General features: G+C 41.4%; 1 protein-coding gene across 1 annotated transcript in view; it reads left to right on the top strand.

Moving 5' to 3' along the window:
- Positions 1-25,476, top strand: part of OCLN (occludin) — a 46,560-nt gene extending 21,084 nt beyond the window's left edge. The window contains exons 5-9 of the mRNA XM_089693207.1: positions 9,130-9,266; positions 10,543-10,746; positions 14,893-15,064; positions 18,554-18,595; positions 23,479-25,476. Coding sequence (XP_089549333.1) covers positions 9,130-9,266; positions 10,543-10,746; positions 14,893-15,064; positions 18,554-18,595; positions 23,479-23,577 — 654 coding nt within the window. The 3' untranslated portion in view covers positions 23,578-25,476. The remainder of the gene's footprint in view (positions 1-9,129; positions 9,267-10,542; positions 10,747-14,892; positions 15,065-18,553; positions 18,596-23,478) is intronic.
- Positions 25,477-25,958: the final 482 nt, after the last annotated feature.

The following is a 25,958-nucleotide window of genomic DNA, read 5'->3' as shown; positions in this document are numbered from 1 at the left end:
GCCTGCGCTCTCAAGAGCGTGGCCTTTGTCTCCGGCAGTTGCAGGGCGCGGGAAGCCTCGTGACTATGCTGCCCCCGCCGGGGGGTGCGCAGCAAAACAGGTTGGCGGGGCGCGCCGGAATTCCCCAGCGGGGGTCACCCCTCTCCTGGCTATATGGCCGTAGAGGTGTGAGAACCACCGCATTGGTCACTTCCTCCCATCCTGCGCAGCCTGTCTTCAAAGGGCTGAAGAGGAGCAGGCACTCTGTGACACAGAGTTTAACTTTTTATGGTAAAGATTGGTCAAGATTTAAATATAAATCCAGTTGCTGATACCTTTGCCATGCTGTTTTCACTGATGGTGACCGGTTTTTAATACTGAATTTCCTAGGTTTGCTTTAGTATTGTGTAGGAGCAGAGGCACAAATCTTTGCTGGCATGAGGAATATATTTATTTTAATATTTGATGGTCACATTTACTGATGTCTCCTAGATTGCTTTCGTTCCTTGTGCATTACTTTGTACTGTGAACTTTCTTTTTTGTTGTGGGTAGAGAACTTGTTTGACAAAGTTGAAAAAAAAATGTTGGGGGAGGGAATGCAATAGCTGGAACATTAAGCAAAGGGTTTTCAAAGAAAGGTTCACATCACAGCCATCAAACAAATGCTGGTGTTTATTGCAGTAGTTAATTGTACTTTAGAATAGCAAAGAGTCTGCACAACTTGTAGGTTTTAGGGCTCATTCACACAACTATATTTTAGCATGTGCCATAACACATGCTATAGTAACTTAGAGCAGTGCACTTTTATATCTATGTGGCTATTTGCCATTTATCGTCAATTGCACTTAAAAGCTTGCTGCTTTGCAGATGCTTAGTGATTGTAGTGCTCTGGATTAAAAAAAAATTTATGTGGGGTAACAGCCCTTTCAAAATGAATGGCTTTTTAATTCTTCCTAAAACTGCCATTTTAGTTTTACACAGCTGCTGGCAAGTTGAAGTAATTGCTGCTTCCACTATTAGAGATATCCAATGGGGGTTGGGGATCTCTCAACCAGAATTCCCAATCCAATCCAACTATTGAAACTGTTACAAGAGGAATCATTCTGGTGTATTCCCTGGATGGATGTGGAGCCAGCCTGTGACTGAAGAGAGATTTCATACAACCATGAGAGCAAATCTAGTCTCCAATTTAGAGCAGTTTGTCACAGACCAATGTCAAGAGCTTCAACCCTATACAGTCCATTGGCTTCTGTTCAGAGGTGGTATTTTATTCAAAATGAAGGGTGCCAACCTTGCTGATTGTTTATGATTTGCTGGGCAAAGTCATTTCTTCAGATTCTATGCATGTTCCACAATCCTATAATCTGTGGTTTCCTCTAAAGTGTGTGTATTCATTTGAAAATACAAAAAAGTTTACTATGTAGATAGATATGTTTTAACTAGAACTGTGTTTCCTAATTAGACGTTTTGTCCTCTGACTCGTATGTGAAAAGGTATGCTGCCTATAGGAGGACAGAAGAGGTTTACTAATGGTGATGGTTACCAAGCACTAGAGGAGCAGAAGACTCCAAATATTGGTTTGAAGTGTCCACTACTTTTGGATTAAGTGGACATTTTGAAAAAATATCTTTTATGGCTTTCTGAGAAGGTAGATGGGCAAGACAAAAGTCTACTTCAGGGAAAAAAAAGAGACTCTACAGAGATATAAGCAGCAATGAGGATACCTGATATTACACCATATATATTATGGTTAAATGTCTGGTCCCTCCCCCAGGCTGTGACTGGACTGCATTTTTAATTTATGAATTAATTGAAACTGTAGTGTTTTTTTCTTCAATAGCTGTGTAAGCTCTGCTGAGAGCTTCTAAATACAGCAGGAGCTGCCATTTCCATTGCTGCATCATTTGCAAAGCACAGTGATGATGTCGCAGCTGTACTTTGTGAATGGCACCTCAGGGGCAATAAGCTGAAGGCATAACACCATGGATTGATGTCTATAGTAGGACCCTATTCTGATGCAGCATAGATCCAGAAGTGCAGCACACATTGCAGGTCTGTAGATCTACTGCTCTAATCAAAGTTTACAGATGTAAAAACGACAGTAGTTTTAAAGCTTGTGGGTTTTTTTTTGGTTTTTTTTTGTCTTACAATGGTACAGCTTGGTTACATCCAATTCTTCATATCTTGCATCTGGAAGGACACTGTAGATCCATACATTCACTATACTTATCTCTTCTGGGTGCCGCTTAAGCAACCTGCCACCTGTATACTGAATACGATGGGTCGCCTGTTTAGCATTTTGACCATCAAGGTGTTCTCTGATCAGATGCCGTGGAGAGTAGGGGCAGATAATTTCACAATCTCTGCCTAGTCCAGTCAGAAAATGCTTGTACACAATGGGGAAAAAAGCAGGACATTCTCTGAATCCCAAAAGTGTTGAGCAAGCAACCCCCTCTGTTCAGTATAAAGACTCGCTCCAGCAGCAACTGGAAAAAACTAGCGCCGACTATGTAGCAGTTTACTACTGTGAATTTTTGCATCCCCTTCGGCCCTCCGAACATGAGATATGAGGGAGTAGATGTAACCAAGCTGGACAATTTTATGTATTTAAAGCTTTAACTCAAGGAATTTTTTATTTTTTTGTTTTTAAAGATTTAAAAAACGTAGTAATCTAATCGTGAGTGACCAATTCTCCCACCAAAATAAGCCAATGTCAGAAGTCTCCATCCATAATACCTGCACACTGGATTTAGACTTTGAGATGTAAACAGCTAGGTTTTCACATCAAATTGATGTTATGCCTACATCGGGACCTATGGCCACTCCTTTTCGAACTCCTCTGTATAGTCAAAACCTCTTTTAATGCACTGCCTATCATTGTCCTACTCCATGCTGACCTCTGACTCAATCACGAGAGTTTACTTTTATTTAGAAAACAGGAAATATGACTTATGGACCTCATTTGTGCATGCCCCAAAAAGATTCTCCTTTTTGCACATAAGGCGTCGTCTATGGGATTTGTGGGCGAAAGTCAAAGCTACTATTCATGGGGTGACAGATGTCTCTCTTGCAGATGACCTGGTGGCCTGTTCATTCCATGTCACTTAGATGTCAGTTAAGTGCTACAAAAAACTCTCTTAAGCATCCCCTCAGTGCAGCCAGGGTCTGCATACCTGCCACGTGGAAAAAGCTCTCTCCACGCTCTGAGTGTCTGACATCAAGTTAATGGAGCAAATAATAGCTGACTTTGAAAAACATTTCAAAATCTGGACCTCCTGGTTCCTATATAGAGATTTTGAAAATGACATGGCCAGCTTGGAGTTGGGGCACTGAGGCGGTAAGCTCCTCTCTCTTTCTTGCTTTCCACCCACTCCCACTACCATTTTCCCCTGGTCATTCCACTGCATTTTTTTGCCTCTCCCACAGATAATGGAAGAAAATGGGAAAGAGAGCAGTGGTTACTTCTACGTTTTTCAGTTTGTAGCTTACGGTCTGCGGACCTGACTGTACCCTCAATGTTTACAAATGGAGGGATAAAACTAATCTATAGTCCTTGCATTCACAAATCACAAATGTTCCACTTTGTTGGTGCTTTAAGTAAAAAAAATGTATGTAAAGATTTAAAAAACATAAAGGCAGCTGTGTCTAAGGTCGGGCTTTTTACATCTGTTTGGAGTTTGGCTATTATTAAATATGGAAAAGGTTGGAATATTTGCACACAACTGACCAGGTAAGCAATGTAGTATAACCATGAGAAGAGTATTTCCTTGGCTATAAAAAATTGTCATTAAAGCGTTTCAGAATTTTGCATTTCATATATTTATAAGGGCTAATATTGACAATCAGGATTGACAAAGGTATACCGGTATTGCTGCCTTGTATGCCTGCCAGGTTAGCATTCTCTGTCAAAGATGAGGGTGCTGATAAGTCTGTTGGTTGCTCAGAGATGATGTAAGATGATGTCTCACGATAGGGAAGTGTTTGTAATGAGAGACTTTAGTTTCTGGGAGGGGACTGCAGTTTCATTACATTGACAACTTGTTTGTTCTGGCTCCATGCTGAGATCTACAACAGTTCATGCAGTACTGTCTGTGTCCTGCTTTCATTGCTCACCTTTTAAAGCACATTTACACTGCAAAGTGAAAGGGAAATCGTGTTGGACGTATAGCAATTTATACCTTCCAGGTATCATTGGAAGTAGAATTATACAGTTTTTTTATGACTTTTTTTGGACAAAATTTTTTGCTTTTGTATGGACAAAATACTAAATAGAAATATAATGCTAGCCTACCATTTTTGTGTTCTGGCCATCAAAGTGCATGTGAGCTGACCTAGGAACCTGAGACAAATTTTCAATACCAACTTAATGATCTCATGATGGGTCCACATTATTGCTGAGCAGGTTGAATGACTACATCTTGAAAACAAATGGCTATATATACTGCCTTCTAGACTAATGCTATAAATAATGGACTTTGGTTACAATGGTATTTTATGCCCTTTGGATTGGTCAGAAAATGTAAACCTGGCTATTTAGCCTTTTATATACTGAGGACATCAGGCTGAGAATGTTGAATGATATCAACCTAATCTGACAATTGGTAACAAAATGGATTAAAAATCTATTGTAAAGTGCTGAGCAAACTGTTGATGCTATATAAATCCTGTCTAATATAATAATAATAATAATTGTGTTTTGAAGTGCCCCAGTAAACGTGATGTGTTTCTGACCTATTGCATAAGTAACCTTTTTTTATGCTTATTAATAAGAATTTTCCTACTGGCAACAATCCAATATTATTATTTATTATTATTATTCTTATACAGGACTTGTATAGCACCGACAGTTTGCTCAGCGCTTTACATTATGGAGGGAGACAGTACAGTAACAATACAGTTCAATACAAGAGGGATTAGAGGGCCCTGCTCCTTGGAGCTTACAATCTAGGAGGGAGGGGATATTTAACGACTGGAGTACAATAAATTGTATTTATGGTCATCTTGCCATAGGTGTAGGTATTACTATATATTTTCTTACAGATGATCTGATGTTTAGTTTTACCGACTCCTTTAATAAATCAGGAACCATGTGTGATGACTCTATAAGGTGCCATAATGTTTCAAATAACAATCACTTCCTAGTGTTTTAAGTAGAATAATGTAATTTTTTTCATAATTTCTTTGAAAAGGACATTTCAACTACCTTTCCTTGACTGGATAAAATACGAAGAGTAGTAAAGAATTGTTTGTCTAGGCTATCGGTATTGTGTTTTGTCCATTTAAGTGAATGAGATCTCCTAGGTACCCTAGACAAATTTTTATATTTCAATGGTTTTAATCATTTTTAAACAGTGTAAAACAGAGGCAACACAACACGCCCACGCAGAGGCTATCAATCGCATAGATAAAAAAAAATGCAAAATAAAAAAACAAAACAAAAACAGTGCTCTAACGCCAACAGGGCAAAAGGTGCAGGGGCTATCAATGGCACATAAGTTACAAAACATTAATGTAACTGACTATAACCACTAAAGGCAGCTGTCCACTGTCATGCCAAAAACAGAGAAAGGAAGAAAAAACAAAAAAAACCCCAAAGAGCAGGGGTCCAAGAGCGCCAATACCAAACGCCATTACATCCCCAGACTAGCCGGGGGGAGCGTGGGAAAGGCATATTGCAACCACGGCTCCCATATTTTCAAAAATTTACGAGTCGTTGCAAATACTCGACATCTGTTCGTTGAGCATCATAGTGGTCATCCGATCTCGCACCCCCTGAAGAAGGACAAACGGACTCCTCCAGGCCTGAGCAATTGTTCTAGTGGCCGATAAAAACAACTAGACAAATTTTTGATACCAACTTCTTTTGACATCATGATTGGCCAAAATACAGTGGGCATGTTGAATAACCACATTATAAATGTGTATATAAAACCTCTCCTTTTTATATGGTGATGTATTTACCCATTAGAATTTCTTTAACTGGTTGGATTACAATAAAGTGAAATATAGTTGATCTGGATCTCTCCACAGTGCGCGATAAGCTCCGATCTGCATAGTGATTTTAGGTGAAATGTTGTTTGTCCAGATTTTACTACAAGAGGTGTGTAAATTAAGTAAAAATGTATCCATGGCAATAACATTTTAAATTCCAGAGACATGCAGTAAAGGTTATGATAAAAGAGAATGTTTGATGTAGGGCTTATCCAGTTGGAAAAGCGTTAAAGGCAATCAACTGAGACAGGCATACGATGCCAACAATGTAAACTCTTTGCTAGGAAAAAAAATGTTTGGAGAGTTAAAGATAATAGAGGATTAATTGGGTAACAGCAGCCTAACCAACATTAGATTGATATGGGCCATAGCCAGGAACAGTTCAGATTTTAATATCTTTACTTTCATCCACTATCTGGATGAAAAGTAAAACACACACACTCAAAAGTTTGCGTACCCTGGCAGAAATAATGAAATTTTGGCATTTATATTGAAAATATGACTGATCATGACAAAACTGTTTAAGGATAGTGATCATATGAACCATTTATTATCACATAGTTGTTTGGCTTTTTTTTACATCATAACAGAAATCACCCAAATGGCCCTGTTTGAAAGTTTGCATACCCTGGAATTAGGGATGCACCAAAACCAAACACTGGTATTGGCGCTGATACCCTGTATTTTCACAAGTACTAGTGAAAATGCTCCCAATACCAGAAACGGATACTTTGCAGTGCGATTTGCGTCAATACAAATTGCACCACAGAGATTAGCATGCGATTTGCACAGTAATACGATTCCTATGCAAATCGCATGTGGTTTCCCCTTTTCTCCTGTGTGGACCCCAGATTGTCATAGCCTGATTTCACACAGGAGCCGTGCAGGAACCCTTGCAGGGATCCATTGCTGAGCAGAGAGTGGGAGTGTGGGGATGTATACTATGAAGTTAGATGCTCCCATATTCTCAGCAATAGGAGAGAAGGCAGCGGGGATTTTAAATCCCCGCCGTTTTCTCTCCTCTCCTTGGAAAGGATGACAGTTTGGGCTAGAGGGCATCTGATTGGTCAGCACAGTCCATGTGATGATGCTGACCAATCAGATGCCTAGCCGTCTAGCCTGTACTGTCATCGCTGCAAGGAGAGTTGCTTCACAGGTCTGGGGATTTCAAATCCTCGTGGCTTTCTCTCCTCCTTGCAGCGATGAGTACAGGCTAGAGGGTATCTGATTCGTCAGCACCGTCAATGTGGCGGTGCTGAGCAATCAAAAGCCCTCTAGCTTGAACTGTCATCCCTGCAAGGAGAGGAGACAAAGTGTTGGGAATTGCAAATCCCTGCCGCTTTGTCTCTTCTCCTATCGCTGAGAATATGGAGCATCTGCCACTGTGGTATATATCCCCACTCTCCTACTCTCTGCTGTGGGAAACCTCCCTGCACCGCTCCTGTGTGAACTCAAGTTATGACAGCCTGGGTCTACACAGGAGCAGTGGGGAAACCGCATGCGATTTGGACAGCAATATTCTTTCTGGTACAGTTTGTGTCCATACATTTTTTGTCTGGACTCAAATCGCACCGCAAAGTATCAGTACTTGACAAAGTATTGGTACTAGCTGTTTTTTCTTTTTATATTTACTTATTTTTTTCATTTTTTTTTTTTAAGGGGGGGGATTGATGCATTTCCTACCTGGAATGTTTTGGTCTTGGTACAGGTGCACAAGGTGACACACACAGGTTAAAATGGTAATGTAAAGGGTAATTTCCCACATCTGTGACTTTTTAAATTGCAATTATTTGTGTATAGCGGTTGAGTTTGTTAGCTGTCACGTGAATGCAGTGAGCAGGCTAGATACTGAGCCATGGGGAGCAGAAAGGAACTGTCAAAAGTCCTGTGTAATAAGGTAATAGAACTTTATAAAGATGGAAAAGGATATAAAAAGATGTCCAAAGCCTTGAGTATGTCAGTCAGTACTGTTCAAATCCCTGATTAGGAAGTGGAATGTTCGGGGATCTCTTGATACCAAGACAAAGTCAGGTAGATTAAAAGCAATTTCAGCCCAAAAAAATGCCAGAAGTATTGAACAGAAAGAAGCCTTTATTATTCCAAAGAGCCTGGTGAAGTGTCAAGATGGTGTTGGGCATATTGTTTTTTTTTTGCTTTTTTTTCCTCCCCCCTCTGTGTCTGGTTTGCTACCTGTAATTCTTGGTTGTTCTGTAGTTCTTGTACTTTGGAACTGTTGTGTGTGTTGTGTGTTTTTTTTTTTTTTTTTTTTTTTTTTTAATATCCTTTTGTGAAGGTAATACAAGCAAGAAAAACTTGTTTTTCTCCTTTCTGTTTATATTTAAAATGCTGGAATGACTTGTATATGTGTATAGTCATGCTAACGGACAAAGAGAGGCATTTCCTGAAGTGGTAGAAAGGGTTGTATTTTTGAGGTTTTTGAACTTTTAGTGGTTGTTACACTGAAGTTAGCTCATGAACCTAGTTCTTAATAGAGAATGGTGATCTTTTCTTGGCCTCAAGATGCAACACAGAAGAGAATAAATCCAAGATACCTATGTACACAGGGTCTTGTCCTGCTGCCATGGAAAGTTTTTAAAAGTTATGGGTTTATTTAATAACCTACTGCAAACAGTTGTATTGCACAATAAACCATAGTAACAAGCCTTGTGAATGCTGATGTGTTGCTGTAGATTACTGTGAAAGAATGGAAAACTGTTGTGAACTACATAAGCTGTCATTGTTGGCCACCTCCTGAAAATGCTAGTTACCTGGCTGTCATGCTGTTGCAGAGGCATTAACACTTTGAGCCACTGATCGAAAACAGATATGCAGTAACTGAAGTCAGAGTTCCTAAATGTCTCTATCTGGAGCATACTTATTTAAAAATAACTTTTTTTATATAAAGTTAGATGACACCCCCATGTGACCATTGCTTGGGCCTGGTGGTTGGCTGCTCAGGTATCAATCAATGAATTCACTTCGTATCTGGGAGGAAGTATATGTTTAGATTTGTACCCTACTTAAAAATACTGGAATTCTCACTAGGCTTTGTCTGCAAGTTGGGGGAGCACATTCTACTTAATGGTGCTGGCTATACAGTGTCAGTCTACTTGTGCATGAAAAAATAATTAACATATTGCTGTATTTACTCAAATATAGGTAAAAACTGTATCGGCCAATCCTGAAGCCATACCTGCAATGTCAGAATACAACGAGAAGGTCAATGGATCCGTTATGGATTATAGAAGTGTGAATGGTGGGCAACCCTATTCTGATCACAACACTGGATCACGCGTGTAAGTATAATCCTTTACATTACTAACGAATTAATATTCGGAATCTATTGCATATAAAAAGCATTTTTTTTTGGTATGTGATATGTAGATTTGTCAACGGCTTTGATTATCATTGATGGTTTTAAACTACCACAGTGATGTTTTTTTCCTAACGGCTGTTGACATGAAGTAACATGTTGGGTTATGCATGTTAGGTATGTAATGTGTCTGGCTTATCAACTGCAGCCTGAGAAAATTTTTACATACAAACATTGTATAGTTACAGACCAAAAAGGAGCAAATAAGAAACAATCAATATTGAGGATAATCTGTCCTTTTTTTTTTTTTTAAAGCAGAGCTCCAGTCAAAATGTAAAAAAAAAAAGTCAGCAGCCACAAAAACTAGCTGCTGATATTTAAAAGGCACTCGCCTGTCCCTCGATCCAGCAGTGTCCTCACTGCAGCCAGTTTCATGAGCCGTCCTCTCTCCCTGGTGCCGGCATCTTAAGTTTGGACACCCAGCTGTATGACAGCTTGCGGCTTCAAAGCCAGGTGCCCACTGTGCATGCCCGAATAGCACTGCGCTTTTTGAATGGTCCCATAGTTTTCTGGGACCTGTAAAGTCCCAGAAGACTACAAGAAGGGAGGACAACTTCCACTTTCTATCGCCTAGGCAGAAGTGGAATCAGATACCTGTCAAAATTGTGTACCCGCTCCCCACCCTACTCAAAGGTGCCAATCCTTAACAGGGAGCAGGGGATGAGGCCTTAAAGTGGAACTTCCCCTTTTGGGTGAAAGTCTGCATTAAGAATAGTAAGAATAACAGTTTGACTGCTGTTCAAGAATGATGCTTGAAATGTGTGCTTCATACCTGCCAACTTTTGAACTTGACAATGAGGGACACTTTAAGAAGTATGCATGCGTAACATGGGTTTATTTGGTGTTTTGGGTATGGACCAGGAGATGATTTCAAGGGAAAGAGTTTGCAGATAGAACAAACTTGGTGGTCTGCAAGGGTGCACCATAACTTAAAGACATGTTACATTGGGTAGTGTCAAAGGTGGTTCAAACTGATTCTATCCAGGGACTGTCCACAGTCTGTCTGCCATTGCAACTCTGGTAACTCTATGCAGCCTTGAGCAAAGATGATTGCAGGGTTATGCTAATATCTTAAAACACATGATGGTGTCATTAAAGTACCAGGAAGTGTGAGTACTTGGTGTTAGTAATCTGAAGAACAATGGCTTTTTGGTTTTAAGAGGAATAATTTTATTTCTCTGCACTTTTCTCCCTATTAGGATCCCAGAAGAAGTACTTCCAGTAAGGAATGAGTATGGATTTTCTCCAAATGCTTACAGCAGCAGCTCAGATGCAAGTAAGAAAGCTCCACCTCGCCATAAAAGACCAGGAAGAGCCAGGAGATCTCCCAATGAGAATTTTGACACGGACTATAACACAGGAGGAGAATCTGGAGAGGAGCTGGAGGATGACGACTGGGACAGGTATTATAAGCAATGTGTTTAGTTTGCGCTTGTAAACACTGCTCTGAGGAATGCTGGACTTATTGTATCCAACCCTAGGACCAAATTGTAACCCAAGAAAATAATCCAAAGCTTTCCAGTCCTCAGATGCAGTGACTACAATCCTTTTTTCTTTTTCAGGCATTTAGTTTTTTGCCAGGTGATTCTGCCAGGTGTCTTAGGGTGACAACACTCGCCAACTACTATATCTATGAGGGTGCAGTTCTATCACTCTAGGATAAGACTACAGAACACCTTCCACGCTCTCTTTGTACGTTCTTTGCCCTTTTTTTTTCTCTCTTCTCTGTAATGTAGATAGGTAGCCCGCTGAGATAGCTGAGAAAAACTTTAACTACAGTGCATTCAGAGAGTATTCTGACCTCCTTTCACTTTTTGTCAATTTTGTTATGTTGCAGCCTGATACTACAGTTGTTTAAATAATTTTTTTTTTTTCCAGTCATCTTCCAGGACAGCACACCTGAGAGAGATGGATAGTTCCACCTGACTGGAAACCCAATCAAAAATTGACAGTTTAAATCCCTCACCCTTTCCTTCCCTCCTCAGTTTTTGATTGTTTCCTGGCAGCGAAACGTTTATTTTTTTTTTTCTGACCAAAGGCCTGGGGCCGGAGTGTCCCCCCTGGGGGGTGAACAGCTGATCTGGAGAGGGCAGGCTGCACCCAGGGTCACTTGCCCACTCCAGGGGTTTTCCCAACACAGGGAACTTCTCAGACACCATGAAGGAGTGCCTGGAGTTCCCGGAACAAACGTCCTTCCTCCCTCTCCTTCAGGACAGCGGTAAGGTCTGTCCAAGAGAGGACTGGGCCGTTAGGTCACTATCGCGGGTATAGGATTGTGGCCGGCATTGCTGGTTTACGCCTGGGAGCTCACTCGAAATCTCGGCGGCTATAAAGTGGCGTCTGGGTAGCTGAGGACAGGGCGACAGCAGATCCAAGGTGGGCAGAAGGGATCAGCTCCCTGAGTCTTCTGGATGGTGTAGGACAGGAAGTAGGAGCGGGGCTGCATTCCAAGCCTCGCTCTGTTACTTCTGGTGGGGACAGGACTTCCGCCCTAAAGATGGTGGTGCTATCCTTCCTGATGAGGACGGTGAAGAGCCTCAGGAATTTACCCCTGGAAACGGGTCCAGGGCCCGGTGAAGGCAACACAGTCCCAAAGGAGCCCTGCTGTGATGGAGGAAAAGGCAGTAGTCCTCACCCACTCCCCTACAGTGTGCTTTTTAAATGGCCCCGTTCATATCTCCACGTAGTGAAAACTCACATTCCCACATGCGTTTGTTTTGGGTGTTTTGGAGCATTTTCACTTGAATGGGCTGACCTACACTCATCAATCGCCCCAGAGAAGCTCCAGGACTTTTTTTTGGAGCGGAGCACAGTGCATTATCAGTCTTTGGTGCGTTTGCTGCACTTAGGATGCTTTTTAACGTGTAATGACAACACAAACGCGATGCACATTTGCAGTGTGTTTCTGAAACGGAAGTAAAGCATGCATTTTCTGTGCAGATTGGCATGCGTTTGTCAACGCAAAGATGTGAATGAAGCTACATTGTTCTTGTGTGAACAAACAAATTTCACTTTCAGGGCCCATTCATGCCTAGAGTAGTGGGAGCATGTTTTTTTTAGCTTGAGTGACACTAATAGGGCAGCCCATTGATTTCAATGGGCTGCTCTACATGTGGCAAATAAGCTTTATGGGACATTCTGGCTTGATGTGGGTTGCATGGTTTTTACTGTGCACTTTGCTGCATTTGTCACTTTTTTTTTTTTCACGTGGAAAAATGTATGCTTTGTTTCTGTGTTTTGGTGTGCCATTAACAATGGTGAAAACGTAACTAGTTAATTTTAGGTGTATAAATCTGATTGTACAATCTCCTTTTATTTCACCAAAACTATATCATAGGAGGACACGCCATCTATCCAATCATTGTGTATCTGACAGGTCCTTGCACCACATAGACGATGGTACAGTTGTGGCCAAAATTATTCAACCCCCACTGAAATTGAGTGTTTTGGCCAGTTTGACATTGCTTTTGATCATTCAGTCATCTTGCTTACATTTACATTAAAGAGGCACTTGTAGGTCAGACAAATATAACATAACAGTTATAATGAAATAACCACAAATGTCTTTTCTGTGCTCACAGCATTATCAGTTTTATTCAACCCCCAAGTGACATTCAATCTTAGTACTTAGTACAGCATCCTTTTACAGTTATAACAGCTTTTAAACGTGAAGCATAGCTTGACACAAGTGTCTTGCAGCGATCTACGGGTATCTTCGCCCATTCTTCATGGGCAAAGGCCTCCAGTTCAGTCACATTCTTAGGCTTGCGCACTGCAACTGCTTTCTTTAAGTCCCACCAGAGGTTCTCAATCGGATTTAAGTCTGGTGACTGCGATGGCCACTCCAAAATGTTCCAGCCTTTCCTCTGCAACCATGCTCTAGTGGACTTGGAGGTATGCTTGGGATCATTGTCCTGTTGAAAGGTCCAACGTCTCCCAAGCCTCAGGTGTGTGACGGACTGCATCACGTTTCCATCCAATATCTCCTGGTACTGAAGAGAATTCATGGTACCTTGCACACGCTGAAGCTTCCCTGTACCTGCAGAAGCAAAACAGCCCCAAAGCATGATTGACCCTCCACCATGCTTCACAGTAGGCAAGGTGTTCTTTTCATCATAGGCCTTGTTCTTCCTCCTCCAAACATAGCGTTGATCCATGGGCCCAAACAGTTCTAATTTTGTTTCATCAGTCCACAGAACACTATCCCACAACTTTTGTGGTTTGTCCACATGGCTTTTGGCATACTGCAGTCGACTCTTCTTATTCTTTGGAGACAGCAAGGGGGTACGCCTGGGAGTTCTGGCACGGAGGCCTTCATTACGCAGTGTGCGTCTTATTGTCTGGGCTGAAACTTCTGTACCCACATCTGACAAATCTTTTCTCAGTTCCTCAGCAGTCACACGGGGACTTCTCTCCACTCTACGCTTCAGGTAGCGCACAGCAGTCGAAGTCAGCATCTTCTTTCTGCCACGACCAGGTAGCGTTTCAACAGTGCCCTTTGCCTTGAATTTGCGAATGATGCTTCCTAAGGTGTCTCTTGGTATGTTTAACATCTTTGCAATCTTCTTATAGCCATTGCCCTTCCTGTGAAGAGAAATCACCTCTTCTCTTGTCTTCCTGGACCATTCTCTTGCCTTCACCATGTTTGTAACCACACCAGTAAATGTCTAGAAGGAGCTGAGTATCACAGTCATTTTAAAGCTGCCTAATTGGTGCTTATTATGCTTGATTGCTGCTCGGTGACATCCACAGGTGTTTTCAATACCTGATGGAAAGCACCTGTATGAACCTCTGTTCTTCAGAGTGGTAGTCTTTAAGGGGTTGAATAATTGTGGCAATGAAGAAACCACATAAGAACCATTTACTACTGTATTACATAAACAATTGATGTCATTTTAGTTGCATTTGGGTAGTTACAACGTCCTTGTAGGATTTGATTCTGAATACAATTCCAAATGTACACTATAGTCCCTAAACCCCTTTACAGCATTGGGGGTTGAATAATTTTGGCCACAACTGTAGATCTAAAGGAGATTATATGGTGAGCTTTACAGAACCCAGGCTTCACTCCTGGTTTTAGTACTACAGCTCTATCCATGTAGGCTGTTATCTGATCGCTCATCTCCTGCGCACGCTGCTAAATGAATGATCTGTGCAAAATGAAATTAAGTCTGGCCATACATTATATAATTTACTTATTCAATTTTCTTTAGCTTTACCTTCAACTATGTAGTGCAAGGGCCTGCCTGATTGCTTACAAATTTGAAAGTGTTAGGTTTGACCTCATTTTATATGGTTTGGTAAATTTAAAGACATAATACAGGAGGTGTGTTACTGGCGAGATCTCCAGGGTAAAAAAAGCCTAAAAACTAATAACTAATGCAACTACCACATATGATTTGGTACGGGGCAAATTAAATTTTGGGTTTTAATAACACTTTTAAAGTTAGATAATTCAGGCAGTTGTATCGTTGTGCATTGGCCCATGTGACCAATGGCTTGCAGACGTTTGCTAACCACAATTTTTTTTTTCTTTTTTTTTTATACAGTGAATATCCTCCTATTACTGCAGAACCACAGAGACAAGAGTACAAGAGAGACTTTGATTCAGGCCTGCAGGAATACAAGAAGCTACAAAGTGAACTAGATGATGTCAATAAATCCCTATCCAGGCTGGACAGAGAATTGGACGAACATCCAGAGGGGAGCCAGTCATACAGGGTATATTTTAATGTAGTTATGCACCAGAGACTTTATAGCAAATTTCTATTGTATTTTTGTAGCGATTTCATATATGTACCGTATATACTCGAGTATAAGCCGACCCGAATATAAGCCGAGGTACCTAATTTTACCACAAAAAACTGGGAAAAACTATTGACTCGAGTATAAGCCCCATCATTAGTATCAGTGGGAGGAATAGTGCCCCATCATTGGTGTCAGAGGGAGGAATAGTGCCCCATCATTGGTATCAGTAGGAGGAATAGTGCCCCATCATTGGTGTCAGTGGGAGGAATAGTGCCCCATCATTGGTGTCAGTGGGAGGAATAGTGCCCCATCATTGGTGTCAGTGGGAGGAATAGTGCCCCATCATTGGTGTCAGTGGGAGGAATAGTGCCCCATCATTGGTGTCAGTGGGAGGAATAGTGCCCCATCATTGGTGTCAGTGGGAGGAATAGTGCCCCATCATGGTGTCAGTGGGAGGAATAATGCCCCATCATTCGTATCGGTGACACCAATGATGCGGCACTATTCCTCCCACTGTCACTTGCTGACCCCTGTTGCAGTATGGTGGTATATGGCATATGTGGCATATGTGGTTGCAGCAGCACCTCTGCACTGCACACTTACCGGCTTTTCCCTCACTCGATTTTCGCGGGTCCGCTCGGCTCCGCCTCCTCGCCCGTGATTGGCCGCCTGTGTACCTTTCCTGAGCTACAGTTCTGGCGGCCAATCACCGGTGAGGAGGCGGAGCCGAGCGGCAGGAGTGAGGGAGTGGCCGGAGTGACGGAAGGAGCAGCGCTTCCTGGATGGATCATCGTGGGAGCCAGGTAAGAGACAGCAGCCCTCTGCCCACCCCTGTACGCGCCCCCCTTGACGGAGCCTCGCGCCCCCCAGGGGGCGCGCCCCACTATTTGAGAAGCACTGGCTTTAGAAGCAGCGCCCCCTGCTAGACATCTGCAGACGTTGACTCGAGTATAAGCCGAGGGGGCCGTTTTTCAGCACAAAAAATGTGCTGAAAAACTCGGCTTATACTCGAGTATATACGGTAGATGTAATGCTCTGAGTGTATTTTCACCACTCACATGCGTTACTTTTATGCCTGCAAGCTGTGTCCAAAAAGCAGTCGTATAACATGCACACACTTAAAGCGGAGCTCCACCCAAAAGGGGAAGTTACGGACTGTCTCCCTGCTCCGCATTAAGGAATTTCACCTTGGGGGAGCGGGTACTCGAATTTGACAGGTACCCGCTCCCACTTCCGGTCCGATCGCCTAGGTGATTGGAAATGGAAGGTGTCCTCCCTCCCTGTAGTCTTTTGGGACACGTGACGGGTCCCAGAAGACTACAGTACCATTCACAAAGAGCAGTACTACTCGCTCATGCGCAGTGGGTACCCGGCTGTGAAGCCGGAAGCTATCACAGCAGGGTGCCCACACTGAAGATGTCAGCCTCCTGGAATATAGGACGGCTGATGAAACGCGCTGTGGGGGACAAACCACGGGACCAAGTGACAGGTAAGTGGCTGTCTTTTAAAAGTCAGCAGCTACAGTTTTTATAGCTGCTGACTTTTATTTTTTGATAGGTCGAGTGGAACTTTTAATGGCAGCCTCCATTCAGTTGCTGGTATGGTTTTGCAATGTAGAAGGCAACTAGAACAACCAAACAGAATCCACACAAAACAATCCGACTTCATGCAAATGGGAACCTAGTAGGATTTTTACTCAGGACCTCAACCCTGTAAGCCAGTGTACAGCCAGACTCCCAAAATCATGTAAACTCTTTGCAGGGGCAAGAGACCCAACATGGTTGGACCTCTTGTTTACTGACTGGCCCAAATAGTCACAGGCCCTTTGAGGTTACAGCGCTCAATGTACAGTTCCTTATATGTGAATGCCTCTAGTATGCACAAAGCCATCATGAATAATCTGTACAATTTGCCTAATATGTTAATTTCCTATGGTCAGTAGCTCCATACATTGGCCATCATTGGCAGCATTTTCCTGAAATACATCAATTAGAAGAATAACGCATTATGATGACTAGGTAGAGTGGAGGAGCATGGGAAATTAACATTAGGCAAACTATGGTGAATATTTGGAAGAAGAGGAGACATTCCTACTGCAAATGTTATCAATAGAGCCCCAAATGTTCTGCAATTCAAGTACTAAATATTTTTTTTAATGTGAACTTATGTTTTTAAAGTGAAAATGCGCATTTAGTGGGTCCTGATGCCCTTCTGCAAACCTTCTGTCAGAGGACACTCTTATCTATCCCACACTGCTCGGATCTCTGTCCAGCATTGCACAAGTAGGGTCCTGCATATCCTGTGCATGTACTGTATGTTGCCTACTTTATTCATTCCATTAGGATGTCTGTATACCACTTGCAAGAGAGACCTAAAACTGAAGAGGGCAAAATCTTGTGCAGCTGTGCTCTCGCCTCCAGAGTCCACCTTGTCTATGGAGTAAGTTTCAGCTTTCTGCTGCTGCGGTGGCAGGTTGGCATGGGGCAGACAAGTAACAGACTGCTTACAGTGCCACTTATACACTAATCTGCCACATTATTATGACCACTGACAGGTAAAGTGAATAACATTGACTGTCTCATTACATTGGACCCTGAAAGTGGGTGGGAAATATTAGGCAGCAAGTGAACATGTTGTCCCTGAAGTTGATGTGTTGAAAGCAGAAAAAATGGTGTAAAGATATGGGTAACTTTGACAAGGGCCAAATTGTAATGGCCAGATGACTGGGTCGGAGCTTATTTAAAACTGCAGTTCTTGTGGGATGTTCCCAGTGTGCAGTGGTCAGGGTCTATCACAAATGGTCAAAGAAAAAAAAAACTGGCGCAATGGTGACAGGGTGGCCAAGGCTCACTGATGCACATGGAGAGGAATGGCTGGCCTATGTAGTTTTATCCAAGAGCTCAAATTGCTGAAAAAGTTTACACTGGTTCTGAAAAAAAGGGTGTCAGAACACACTGCAAATCGCAATTTGTTACAGACCGGTCAGGGTGCTAATGTTCACTCATCTCCACGGCCAAAAGTATCTACAATGGTTATGTGAGCATCAGGACTGGACTTACAGGGCAATGGAAGAAGGTGACCTGGTCTGAATTCAAGAATGGTTTAAGGAACACAACAATGCGATTGAGCTGTTGGCCTCCAAATTCTTCAGATTTTGATTCAATCGAGCAACCGTACAATGTGCTGGAAAAACATGTCCAATCGATGGAGGTCCCAGCAGCAACTTAGAATCATAATGTTATGGCTGATAGGTATAAAGCTTACCTGTCACCTTGTATAGTATGTCTAAAGTACAGGTTGCAGCAAGGAAAAAAACATTGTTTTCTCTCCTAAGGTCCTCTTCTTGTCAGGAGACTGTCGCAGAATAGATGATATACTTTGATAAGTGGGAAAAGATTACTGTGCTCTGACTGTCAGTCAATCATTTAATTTCTACTTTAATACTTTAATCTTTTGTTACAGGCTGTTGCTGATGAATACAACCGTCTAAAGGACATTAAATCGGTAAGTATAATTACAGTTTGAAGACATCTAATAATTTACTGTGGTTGTGGCCCTGTCCTACTTTGATCTGTTTTTTAAACCATTTTTATTTAAGTGGATGAGAGGATACATAAAGACAGCCGTAAGAATAAATGACCTGGGGAGTCTTGGCCCTTTTGATGCCAGAGCTGTTTTTGTGCATGTCATTTTTCGGAAAATTAAAAAATTAAAAAAATTACTTTCACTTTTTTTTTTTTTTTACATACTGTCACCAGTGCAGTACAGCATCATCATATAACTGGCATGGCAGTGATCAGGGACACTGACTGGTGACAGTATGAAAAAAAAAATATATTATTTTTTAAGAATTTTGTATTAGTTTTAGATTTTTTTTCCTATTTCTTTTTTTTTTTTTTTTGAGGTTTTTTTTCTTTTTTTTTAAGATTTTTTTTTTTTTTTCATATTTCACTATGACCAAAGTAGTATAATGTTACCATAGTAACATTGTACTACTTTGGGGAAGTGATCAGTGTGACGGGCGCGGCGTCAGAACCCAGCCCTTCTCACCAAACCCGTGACCGAAGGATTAGTCAATCTAACAATGCCACGCCCAGCTGCACCCTGCACAAAGATTTTCCAGCGAATTGGACCACAATCTATGTACCGGCAGCCTGGGAGCAATTGTTACTGGGTCAGGTTAATTACGCAATTAACCCTTCACACTGCCACCACCTCCTTTTTATACAGAGAAAGAGGAAACTCTGCAATACACTAGGATGATTGGTTAATCGACAGTATACCGCTATCTCTACAGACCGGTTATACAGAGGGTTAAACACTCATAGCGTTCTTCAGCGGCAGGGACTCGTAAGTTACATTCAGGAGCTATAGAAACAGTTCAACACTTTTAGAAAGTAAGATTTATTACTAAAAGGTCAAAAGGGCGCAGTAGAAATATTTACAGTAAGATGTTGTTTTTATATATATATACATTTATATATACATACATACATACATACCACAGATAACAGAAGTTTAGGTAAATAAGTACTTGCCAAATAAATGCCTGGGGTTAAGCAGTTTCAAGTCTGATGAGCTGAAAAGGGATTTCTGGTCTTGCACTCGGTTTCATTGTTGCAGCGAGATTCTCCTTTGCTTTCTGTCCGATAGCTGTTATATCGCAGATGGTCCTCACTTCTCTGACTACACACAAAACATAACAGCTTCTTTTTCTACACAAAATCAACTGGTATCTTCCTATCACGGACAAGCCAATACCTTATTTGGCAAAAGAATTGTTAGGTAGGGCTCAGCATCATATGCTGCTTGCATTCCTGAGGGAGGGGGAATGAGGGGATAACGTCTGCTCTAGTACAAAAATGCAGAAGTTTGGGGTAAAATGGAGAACCGCACTTCTCTCTGTGAGCAGGATTGTGACAATCGGTATTTATTTTTTTACACAATTTGCTTATAGCAAAGAATTACTTTGCTATAAGCAAGCATTTACCTGAATGACATCGATTCATTCAGGGTTTTTTTTTTTTGTGCTTAGCTGTGATTTGGCCACGGTTAATCACATGACACAGCTGGGCTGTGATTGGCCCAGCTTGTGCATGTGATCGCTGTGACCATTCACAGCTAGACACACTAGTATACAATGGATGGCATGAAAGGAAGCCATCCATTGTATACAACTGACATGTGACCTGCTGTGATTGGTCACAGCAGGTCACATGGTACTGGCAACGGGGCCGGTACTCAGATCTGTCATCGGCCGTGTCCGAGGTACACGCCCGGTGACAGATTGCGCTGCTGCGCAGCTCTGCAGGCATGCAAACTGCGCATGCCTGAAAGGACGCCATATGGCGTCCACCCGGAGGGACGAGGGGTTTTGCAGGCCGCCATCTGGCTATAGGCCGGGCGGGAACCTGTTAACTTTAAGGCACACAAATCCATTACCCAATTTTTAGGTAAAACATAAAAGATGAGGTTGTGCAGAGTAAATGGATACCCAACATATTAATCCCTAAGACTGTGCGCCCATGAAACAGCAACAAACTTCCATATCCTAAATTTTCAATAGGCGACGCTTTAAAAACCTGTACAGGTCACCAGTTTAGCGTTGATCATGAACAAGCTAGCTTAGAATTATTGTTCTTACTCTTATTTGCATGGAAATATGTAATGTGTATTGCAAGCAATATTTGTGTGTAGGCACCCCTGGTGGGTACATTTTTTTATTTTTAACGTGCGTATTTACATGGAAACAAACATTTTTTGAGGGGTTTAAGTGCTTGGGTGTAACTTTGAGGGTTTTTTTCACTAAAACTTTATATCGCAGAGGGGATTGAAAGGCTCTTTTTGCAATGTCATGTTGTGGCAAGTTCTGCAATGTCATGTTGTGGCAAGAGACCTCCCCTGATGTTCTCATCTGCCCTCTTAAAGCTAGTGGAGTGCAGATTCTGATAGGAACATCAGAAACTGCGAGTGACGTTTAAACATGTTGCTTTGGGATCTTACTAGTTATTAAGATCAGCGAATGGAATACATGGCAGGTTGGTGTTGACATGGCGCACGTCCAGGCTTCTATGAAAGTGATCAGATGGAAGTAGAGACCATGTATATTTCTTTTAGTAGGTATTTCCTTTAAATATTTATCCTAGAGAGGTGTCCTGTTAATAGGAACCTGCTACAAAAATGGAAGCTGCCATTATTGACTTGTTTGCAAATGTAGAAGGTCCAGGGCTGATGGCCCTATGCTCCTTCTTTATTGAATGTGTCACTGACTCAGGTAAGTATGTTCATCTCAGGAGTTCTAAGGCTACGTTCACACTTGCGTTGTGTGCAGGCGGCAGAGAGGCGTTTGGGAAGCGTTTTTACCGCTTCCCAAATGCCTCTGCCAATTCTGAACATTACAGCACATGGTGCTGTTCTAACGGGAGCGTTTGCTTCGCGTTGCGTCGCAGCAAAACGGACGCCTCTGGTCGAGTCAGGAGGCGTTGAAGCCTCCTATTCTCGTCTATGGTGCTGCTCCGCAAACTCCCGGCCGGCGTTTGCGGGGCGTTTGTGGAGCGGTAACACCACTCAAACTGCATTGTATGCGTTTGTGGGGCGTTAACGATCGGCAAACGCTTAGCAACCGCCGCTAAACCTTGCATGCGGCGTTTGCCGAGCGTTAAAAACGCTCCGCAAACGCTGGACCAACGCTTGCCAAACGCTATAGGAGCATTTGGCAAGCGTTGGTAAAACAGCCAAGTGGGAACGAGCCCTAACTCTCCATTGGCTGGAAAATGCTCTTGTATTAGAGGCTTACTATGTAGTAAGGCAAGAAATAGAGTTTCAGAGGATAGCTTCCATCACAAACTGCTCTATACATTCATCCTAAAAGGTTTTTTTAAATATGAAAGTTTAGCTACTCATATAAACCCTGTTGTTTATTTAAAAAATGCACTGTATACAATATTACATCCCTGTCATTAATATGAAACACAGATCTGATTTTTTTTTTTTTTTTTTTTTTTTTTTTTCTTATCCAGTCCTGGCATGGTTCCAGTGCCTAGAACTGTTTGTCTTGGAATGTTTTCCAGGCACATGTTGTTATAGTCGGTGTTCTCCTGACATCAGGAATGTTGTCCACACCTTACTGCAACAATACAAAATATCATGTATCTGTTACAAATCTTTAGTACATGAAAATGTTCTCATACTTTAAACCTGCAACCTGTTTTCTTGCTGTCTAATTCTTCTTAAAGTCAGTGACTGAATTGCTAGAAGGGCACAAAAGTTTAAGGGCTCGTTCACATGGGCGTACTTAAGAGTGTACTCTGTGCATGAAGGTAAAAAAAAAAAACCTACCCGAGTTCCATCTCCCACCTCCCATCGATGTGCATGAGAGCAGCGGCTCTCCCTGGTGTCGCTCTCTCCTCATTGGCTCACACAGAAGTGGGAGCCATTGACTCCTGCTGTCAATCACAGCCAATGAGAAGAAATTAGCTTTTAATGTGTTTGTTTTTTTTTTTTTTTTTTCCTTGATATTTTGCATTTGATAAACTGTCGTGCAAATATTGTGTAACTTAAAAAAATCTGAACTATCCATATTTATTCTCGAGGGTCTCTGCTTTCAGAACATATATAATTTTGGGGGGTTTTAACTAATCTTCAGGCCTAAAATGATTTTTAAACGTGCATAAAAACACAGAAAAGGTTTTAGCAGCTTAATGGTTAAACTGTCAGTCTACAGAATTCAACAGGCATTTTTGAATGTCTTTGTTCTAGTTAAGGACCGAGTGCCTAAACACAGTCCTCCCCATATCCAGATGCAAACAGGAGAGAAGTCATCGTAGGCCTGAGCAGGGGCGGACTGACAACTCATGGGGCCCCCGGGCAATAGGGGATCATGGGGCCCCTGTGTCCTTGCCCACACTCAAAAAAGCCTATAAAAAAGGTACCAGGGGCATTTCATGGGGCCTCCTATTGACCCCGGGCCCTCGGGCAGTGCCAGAGTGCTCAAATGGTCAGTCCGCCCCTGGGCCTGAGTCATATTAGAGGAAGGGCCCTGGGGTCACTGTATCCCCTGGCCATCTGTTTTAATCAGCTCTGAATGTAAAGGGCAGCTCCAGTGGCAACCAAATAGCATCCATTTACTGTAGTCATAGAAGTACATATAGTACATCTCGTTTCTGTAGGTTATTGCATTGTGTTTGTAGTAATCAAAGGCTGTTGTTGCTAAGAATTACCATGTATGCAGTGTGTCCTAAAAATGAGAATGCTACACTGTTAATCAATAAAAAGAGGATGCGCTAATCATATTTATGGGAAAACATTTTTTAAGAAATAGAGGTTTACTAATTACAGTTGGAATCTTTTGGTTACGATGCAATAAGCCTTTTTTTTTTTCCTTCCAGTCTTCAGATTTCAAGAACAAACGGAACCGCTGCAGACAGCTCAAGACCAAACTAAACCACATCAAAAGTATGGTCAGCGACTTTGACAGCAACAAATAGCCACCTGGACTTTCATGCTGACAACACAAGCCAAACTTTTTTTAGCCTAGGCTATCAAATTTTTGTATTAATGTGGTTGAGCCACGTGTGGGATTTGGTAATGGCTCAGGCGTGTCACAAATAGATTTCATATGTTTCTATGAATAAGCTTTAGATCTATTTTCTCTTTTAAACTTTTATGTTCCATTTTTAAAAAATATAAATGTGCATTTATAAGTCCTATGTAATATCTGAGCTTCCATTTATGGGTGCAGAACATCTCTAAACTGGCATCATATTTGGTCTCCTAAAACCACAATGAGCCAACTGTGCATATCTTTTTATAGTTGTTAAAATGCATGTACTCATTGGGGTTAATTTACTAAAATTGGAGAGTGCAAAATCTGGTGCAGCTGTGCATAGTAGCCAATCCGCTTCCAGGTTAAAGCTTAAGGCCTCTTTCACACGAGCAGACCGACCTTTGTCCATGTTACATGTGCCTGCATCCGATCCGGTCTAAAAACAGATGGTTGGGGATCTGTTCCCCGTCCGTCTGACAGATCGGATTGGATGACATTCGGATGGAAACACAGGCAGCCCGTTTCCATCTGACAGCCCATAGAAGACAGTGGGCTGTGTCTATGTCCATTATGTATAAGCGGAGCAGACATAGACCTGTCATCTGCTTGCTCAGTGGGCAGATCCACTGACTGATCTGCCCCATGTGAAAGGGGCCTTACTGAACAAGCTAAAGTTAGAAGCTGATTGGCTACCATGCACAGCTGCACCAGATTTTACACTCTCCAGTTTTCGCCATTTTCAACTTGCACTGTCCCATTTCAAGTAAGAATGTGTGTAAATATATATTTTGCATTGAGGACAAACCTTTAGAATGTGGATGAATAAAGCATAAAGCAAAATGTTTTATAATTTAAGGTATGCTACACAATCTGAGGGATAGCAATTTTAGATGGCATCTAACGTTTTTTTTTTTTTTTTTTGCCAAGATATGGCAGCCAGTGTCTCAGTGCATTCTAGACTATAGCTGTACAACTTGGACTTTTTTTTAAATTCTGCCTACTGTACAAACTGTTGGGGATTTTTGTTCACTGTGTTTGCATACTTGATTGTATGAGGAAATCCATAGCTGCATTCTGTTGGTTGGAATAAGTAGTTCATGATGCATGTGCTGTCAGATGTGTGTGTCAAAACAAAAGCTAAATTTAAAAATCAAAAGGTGTGGTTAAGGAATTAGCAGAGATGGGTAACACAGAGAGCAATCAGAATTTGCGTTGACTACTAGTTTGAAATATGGTTCCCATATTATAATCCTGACATCACCTTCCAGAATAAGCCAGGCGGTGACCACATGTACTGCAGTAGTGTCTGTGTGCCATCAAGCCATTGTGCTTGTTATCATGGTTATACCTAAAATTCACAAATGCAATGTTCATTACAGGAGTATTTAATTTTGTTATATAGTAAAGGGCTAAAATATATGAATGTTTCCTATCATTTTAATAGTTGTCTATTTGGTTTTGTGAATTATGACTTAGCCCAAAATAATATGTATTATTTTTTTCTCTTTTGTACTTTGCTAGGTGTAAGTCACTGAAATCAGTTTGACAGCTATGCTATAATGAATGTAAAGACAACTGTTTTTTTTGTTTTGTATATACGGATTTTAGATTTGTAGGTTTTTAAGTTTTTTTTGTTTTTTTTTTAATGTGTGTATATATATGTTTTTTCTTTGCAGTGTTCTTTTATTGTGGTGATTCAACATACCATAGGATTGTTACAGATATAAAGAATGTGTATTACTACTTCAGTTATGATACAATGTTATAACCTTTTCAAATGCAGACCATGGATGTGTATCTTATGTGAACTGTGATAATAAATGTTTATAATAAGATTCTATTTCAAATGTGGTGATTGTTTTTAATTTGATTTATTTTATTTAAACATGTTTATGTATGTTCTTAACTTTGCATGCCTTTTTTTTTTTTGTTTTTACACACCATTGTTTTTATTTAATAAAAATATAAAAGGCAGCCTGTTAACATAATTCTAAACATGAATATGATCAAGAGTACAGATCCAATGGAAGCAAGTACAATCCTGTAACTAAACCATTGTAGCAACCAAAAGCTAGCCGATCTTCATGAAGCCCATGACCAGCATTTTCATCTCATTGTTTTCTTGCCATGGAGAGATTTATTATAGCTTTAAGAGAGGGGATGCAAAATCTATTTAGTTGGATATGAAAACAGTCTGAGGTAGAAAGGAAAGGTCCAATATAAAATAAAATAAAAAAAGATGAGAGGGGAGGCTAAAAAAGGATGGATGGGGGAGATAGGATTGGTAAGAGGATCCCATGTTCAGGCTAAAAGACTACAATG

Source organism: Staurois parvus, unplaced genomic scaffold (assembly GCF_062004578.1).
Source record: "Staurois parvus isolate SC_StPar_1 unplaced genomic scaffold, SC_StPar_1.0 ptg000618l, whole genome shotgun sequence".
Classification (NCBI taxonomy): Eukaryota; Metazoa; Chordata; class Amphibia; order Anura; family Ranidae; genus Staurois; species Staurois parvus.
The sequence above is the reverse complement of the archived record's forward strand: the minus strand, read 5'-3'. Positions and strand labels throughout refer to the sequence as shown.